We start from the raw sequence: 5848 nt of genomic DNA on the forward strand, positions 1-5848 counted from the left end.
TAAGCACATCCCCAATTTTATTGCCTTTTTGTCCAACAGTCCTGAGCAGGGAAAGGGGCAGGAATCGGGAGTCCCCCTCAGAAGTATCACGTAGAGGTCTTGAGGGGGTCTTTAATTGATTAGCTGGGGTGAGAGACTCCCTACCCGCTTCCTCACCGATCCTAGTTTGTCACAATGGGCGAAAGATTTTTCTAAGGGGATTTCAGGCTTCTCACCGGCCATCAGGGCATCTTCCCAAACTCCTCAGCAAAAAAGTCTGCTCTTCTCATAGTTACACACAAAGAAGGGAGTCTCCTTGAGGAGCCAGGAGTGGTATGTTCTCCGGAGTCTAGAGAAGGGCGTGTCTGTCTCTTTCTGTCCAACAGCGGGGCGTCCTGGCTCCCCAAGGCCTTCGGGTAAGTAGCTCTCAGCTTGAGAGTCCAGCCAGCCGGCGACCCAGGCTGCCCCAAGCCCTGATGGGTAAGTTTGACCCGTTACCATACATCGGGCAAAGTCGGGCATCTCTCGCCATCGCACCCTACGTCGCCAGGAGGGCTCTTCAATTCCCCAGTCTGTCGATCTGGTCTCTCAAGACCTCTCACCTTCCATCAGGCCGGTTCCCCGGTCCCCCCACGCAGTCAGGCGGGCCCCCGGTTCCCCTGAGCCACCGGGTGACGGTCACCGTCCATCCGGCGCGGTCTTCGGTACCCCCATGCTGTCCAGTGGTCTCCTTGGGCCGTCACCTTCGTCAGGTGGGGTCCCTGGGGCCCCCGCGCCGGGGGACTCCTCAGTCGAGCCCCGCGTACTCACAAAGGCACCCATGGCCGTGGCGTGACCCGAGCGTAGCAGCTGAAGCTGGCGCCGTCCGCGGCGGTACAGGTACTCGATGCGCAGTACGTCGGAGCGTGGCAGGCGGGCGTGCTGCCGGAACTCGGCCCGCACCCGCGACTCGGCGCCCTGCTTTCCGCGCCCGGCGCGCAGCAACTCGCGGTACAGGCTCAGAACTTGTCTCTGAAGCCGGCTGTGCCGGCTCATGGTAGCAGCTCGGCCGCGGGCTCACACGGCGAACGCCCCACCGAGTGGCGCGGAAGCACAGTTGGGAAAAGCTTTGAAACGCGGCAACTGACGCTTTCCCCACCCGACCCCAGCTTTGCGGCGCCGTCGCGTCCCATAGGTTGTCGCTGCTGCTACGTCACAATGTTGTGAGTAAGGGGCGGAGCTGCTGGTTCACTGGCCCGCCCCACAGGAAATCAGTGTCCTTTAGAGGACGGTACTCCTGAGGGCCTGGAGGAGGAGGGCGCTAGGAGCTGAGACTCTTAGGTTTGGGGTCGGAAGGGACCAGTGGATCCTGACCTGACTCTTGGGTCCTGCGAGTGGAGAGAGCTAGAGGTTGGAGCCCTTGTGTGCCTCAGGGCGCTGGGGGCACTGGGAGAGAGAAGACAGGCACAGGCATGCTTTTGTCCTCAGTTATTTATTAAAGCAATCTCGGGAAGCTCCGTGCGTTCCCACCCGCAGAGCAGGTGTGCGTCGAGTGTCCCAACCCTGGGGACGGGCAGAGGGACGGGGTCACGCGGTGAAGTGTTGGGTCACAGCCGGCAGGACAAGCTTCTCGGTGCTGAGAAGATGGCGTGAGAGATGGTGTGGGCTGTAAGCCCCCAGACGCAGCCTGTAGCGCAGGGAGTTGGGCTGGTAGCGCCCTCTACCGACATGAGTCGGGTCCGAGGGTAGGAGAAGGAGCGGCCTCCCCAGCTGTTGAAGCCCAGAGTCCAGCCCACATGGAACACTTCGACTAGGCTGGCATCCCGATGTCCAGGGAGTATCAGGTCAGCCTCAGTTCCGTTAGAGTCCCCGCAGGCTACGCGGAGGCGTACTGGTAGCGCTGGGAGGCCCGCAATGCCACCACCCCCTCGGACCCTACCAGCACCCGGAGCGTGGGGGACCGCTGGACAATAACCCGGGAACCCTCCGCCCAGCGTGCGACCACGACCCGGCACACCTGGGCGGCGAGCTGCGCTGGGCGTGGGTTCTTCTGCTAGAGGGGAGGCAGGTCAGGGACAGGGGAGAGGGTCGGAGTTTGGGAGTCAAACGGGAGATCTGAAACCGCTATGAATCCCCCTCGGTGTCTCTATCAGAAATACATATCCAGGTCTTTGCTAGAGGAATAAGGTCTGGGATTTGCTTTAAAATCTTCCAGCACAAACAAAACAAAAAGAATGAGAGGAAAAGAAAGCAAGAATGGCAAAATATTTGTAACTGTAATAGAGTTTCATAACACTATTCTCTCTTCTTTTGTGATGCTTGAAATTTTCCGTAAACACTTTCTTAAAAGGGAGATTTAGAGAGAGAGAGAGAGAAAAAAAAAAAAGCCTTTGGATCCTGTCACATCTCTCTCACCTGTGTCTTCATAATCTAGTAACTGTTTACTGAGCACTACTCTGTGCCAGGCACTCTTTCAAGTGCTTTAATATTTTATTTATAAGATAATGTATGACACAGTATGTTAATAAAATATGCAATATGATATGCTATTGATATTTTAATATATTGTCACCTAATTTATATTATTTTATGTAATACATTTATTTGAAAATAGTGAATATTTAAAACATTTAATTTTTTTTTTTTTGTAAGTTTTGGCTGTGCTCGACCAGGGATCAAACCTGCGCTCACTGCATTGGGAGTCTTAACCACTGGACCGCCAGGGAAGTCCCTAAACACTTGATATTTTAAGTGACATTAAATCCTCACCAACACTCTGACGAGGTAGATCTGCAGCACCATATGCCTCTTGCCTCTTAGGAAACCAAGGCCAGAGAAGTAACATAGCCTGCCCAGGTTCACATAGCTGGTAAGTGGCACAGCCAGGTTTCAAACCCCAGGGATCTGATTTCATGACCTGTGTTTTTAACCCCTCTGCTATACTTACTGCCTCTCCAAAGATAATATAAAAATGGCTGCAAGAGCAATCACAGCTTATACTTACTGAGCACTTACTTATACTGAGCACTTTATTTTTTTTTTAATTTAGTTATTTATTTTTGGCTGTGGTGGTTCTTCGTTGCTGGCGCCGGCTTTCTCTGGTTATGGCGAGCAGGGGCTACGAGTGGGGGTTACTCTTTGTTGCGGTGTGTGGGCTTATTGTGGTGGCTTCTCTTGTTGCGGAGCATGGGCTCTAGGTGTGTAGGCTTCAGTAGTTGTGGCACGTGGGCTCAGTAGTTGTGGCTCCCGGGCTTAGTTGCTCCATGACATGTGGGATCTTCCCGGACCAGGGATCAAACCCGTGTCCCCCACATTGGCGGGCAGATTCTTATCCACTGCGCCACCACGGAAGTCCCCCAAGCACTTTATATGTATCTTCACAGCTACCCTATGTGGTGGGCACCACTCTTATCACCACTTTTTGTGGATGAGCAAACTGAGGCATAGAGAGAGGTTGAGTCACTTACCCAAAGTTACACTAGAAGTTTATGAGACATAGTTGGGGTTTCTTGACCCTTTAACCAAAGGTTCTGGCTTAGTTTACCTGCCAGGTTGTGGCAGATACCCAAGCTGTTCTCTTGCTGGCCCATCCTCCCACTCCTACAAGTAACCTTGAACACACAGATGTTTCTATTTCTCATCATGAGATTTCAGGTTTGTTCTCCTCTTACTTAGAAATACTATCCATTTTGCCTGCCCAAATTTCAATTCTCCTGTTGCTCTCCTGCTTCCAAGTTCCTTGGGGAGCCATGCATCCTCCACCCTGGCATCTCTCCCTGCTGGATTTCCAACCTCTCCTTGTCTGGCTTCTTCCCATCAGCACTTAAACATCCCTGAGTTTCTCCCATCTCAAAATCATCATCATCATCATCATCATCAATTCTAAGATACCTTTGCCCTCTGGAACTTTCTAGCTGATCTTTGTTCTCCCCTTTCTGCATGGAAAACTTGTCAAGAGAGGTATCTATACCTGCTGTCTCCAGCTGTCTCATTCCTCAACCCTGCAATCCAGGAGCTGACCCCTGCTGTGTTGTGTGATAGAAGGAGCCTGTGTTCCTGACTTGGAGGGAACAAACTGGTTATACTTGGTTTGTTCATGAGAAATAAGCTTTTATCAAGTTTAAGCCACTGTAATGTTGAGCCTCTGTTATAGCATTTGGACGTAGAGCCTACTTAATATAGATGCTAACACAGAAGGCAGGGATGAAAGATGGAAACTTGAGTCCTAGTGACATTATTTGGGTCCCTGAATCCAGCCATGTCTGAAGGCCTCAACTTTACACAAATAAAAGTAGATAAATTCCCTGTTGTATTTAAGATAGCTGGCATCATTTTCTGTCAGTTACAGCTGAAAGTCTTACTGATACGGTGTGTTTCAGGGAACATTTTATGATGAGGTACGGGAGACTCTATGCCTACCCACCCAGGCCTGGAGACCTCTCTGACAGGGATGTCACATCCACTGTGGAAGCAGCCACAGTGGTCCTGGGATACACAGTCTGTGCCATCAAAGATAAGGCCAGGGTCACACTCACAGCCCTCATGGCATTGGGTAGAACAGTGAGCAGGGCTGAGAGGGGGGACACAGCCCCCATGACAGGTCCATGCACAGATGCTGTAGTGGCTTCAGGTGGATAAGTCAGGGCTGCAGGTGGATGGCAAAGGTGAGTGCTTGGGACTCAAGTTTCCTTTTCCAGTCCTATTGCCTCCTGCATCCAGTCAGGCTAGCTTCCCATTGGTGTTTTCCAACCTCCACAACTTTGCAATTACAGTTTCCTTTCCCTTGGATGCCCCTCCCACACGCTCTCCAGCCAATTCCATCTATGTTAGGTCTTCTCTGATCTCCGTCAGGAGAGAGGGCTCTTTCTGCCAGCCCACAACCTGCCCGGCATGCATCCCAGACCCAGCCAGAGCACTCACAGCAAAGTTGGGGACCCCTCCAGGGTATCATGCGGATCCCAGCCTCCTGGCGAGCCTGCAATGTAGGCTGTGGGGCAAAGGGGAGACAGATAGTGAGAAAAAGAGACCGGCACAAAAAACAGAAAGACCTTGTTAAACTGCTGTCCCTCCAGGTCTGGCTGCTTCTTCAAACATAGTCTTAACTTTTCAAGTCCCACCTTTCTTCGCCTGGCCCCTCTCACCCAGGCCTAAACTTCTCCATTGGTCCTCCAGCGTCCGTCCTCTGGTGGCCCAAATCTGAGTTTCCGGAGCTTCACCTACTATCTCCGCCCAGCCCCGCACACTCACAGCAGAATTCAGGCGTCCTCCAGGGCCCAGGCGCACGCCCAGAGCCTGACAGGTGACAATGTAGGCGACCAGGGCTTGGCCGACTGTTCAGTGGACGCTGTGGGGCGCACACGTAGGGCAGGCATCCCCGGCAGTAGGCGAGGAGGTGGCGGCTGTGAATGAAGGGTGGTGATTCCAGAATTCCATCCACCTACAGGGAGGGAATTCGGGAGGGGAGAACAGCCAGGGAAGGGGGTAATGGCTGTCAGCAGACATTCTTGGAAATGTCAATGAAGGATCAGAGAGGGATCAAGGAGAACATTCTGGTTGGTTAACGGGGGGTTAGTCATTAGGGATCAAAAGAGACTACAGTGGGAGGTCAGTTGGAGGGTCAATAAAGAATCCAATGAGGAATCAATGGTAGAGTGACTGGATGGTCAGAATTAATGCGGGGTCAACGGAAGATCAATGAGGGGTAAAAAGGATAATTAGGGAGTCAGTAGGGAGGGGTCAGTGGGAGATCAAGGGGAGGATCATGAAGAGGGCAAATGGAAGAAGTGGATGGACAAATCCATGCATCACTGAGGATCAACAGAAGGCTTAGATGGCTTTGGGTGGCAATGGGAGGACTCAGCTGGTGGGTAAATTCAGGTGGAGTCAGAAG

The 5848-nt window shown here is 52.4% G+C and overlaps 1 protein-coding gene across 1 annotated transcript; it reads right to left on the reverse strand.

The window, feature by feature from the left end:
- SDHAF1 (succinate dehydrogenase complex assembly factor 1) lies at positions 1–1135 on the reverse strand. Its single transcript, XM_060085009.1, has one exon. The coding sequence runs from the start codon at positions 1012–1014 to the stop codon at positions 658–660; it is 357 nt and encodes a 118-aa protein (XP_059940992.1). The 5' UTR covers positions 1015–1135; the 3' UTR covers positions 1–657.
- Positions 1136–5848: the final 4713 nt, after the last annotated feature.

This window comes from Mesoplodon densirostris, chromosome 19, assembly GCF_025265405.1.
Source record: "Mesoplodon densirostris isolate mMesDen1 chromosome 19, mMesDen1 primary haplotype, whole genome shotgun sequence".
Classification (NCBI taxonomy): Eukaryota; Metazoa; Chordata; class Mammalia; order Artiodactyla; family Ziphiidae; genus Mesoplodon; species Mesoplodon densirostris.

Excerpts from the sequence above, each read along its gene's own strand:
- SDHAF1 (XM_060085009.1), bottom strand. The coding sequence starts at position 1,014 with ATGAGCCGGCACAGCCGGCTTCAGAGACAAGTTCTGAGCCTGTACCGC.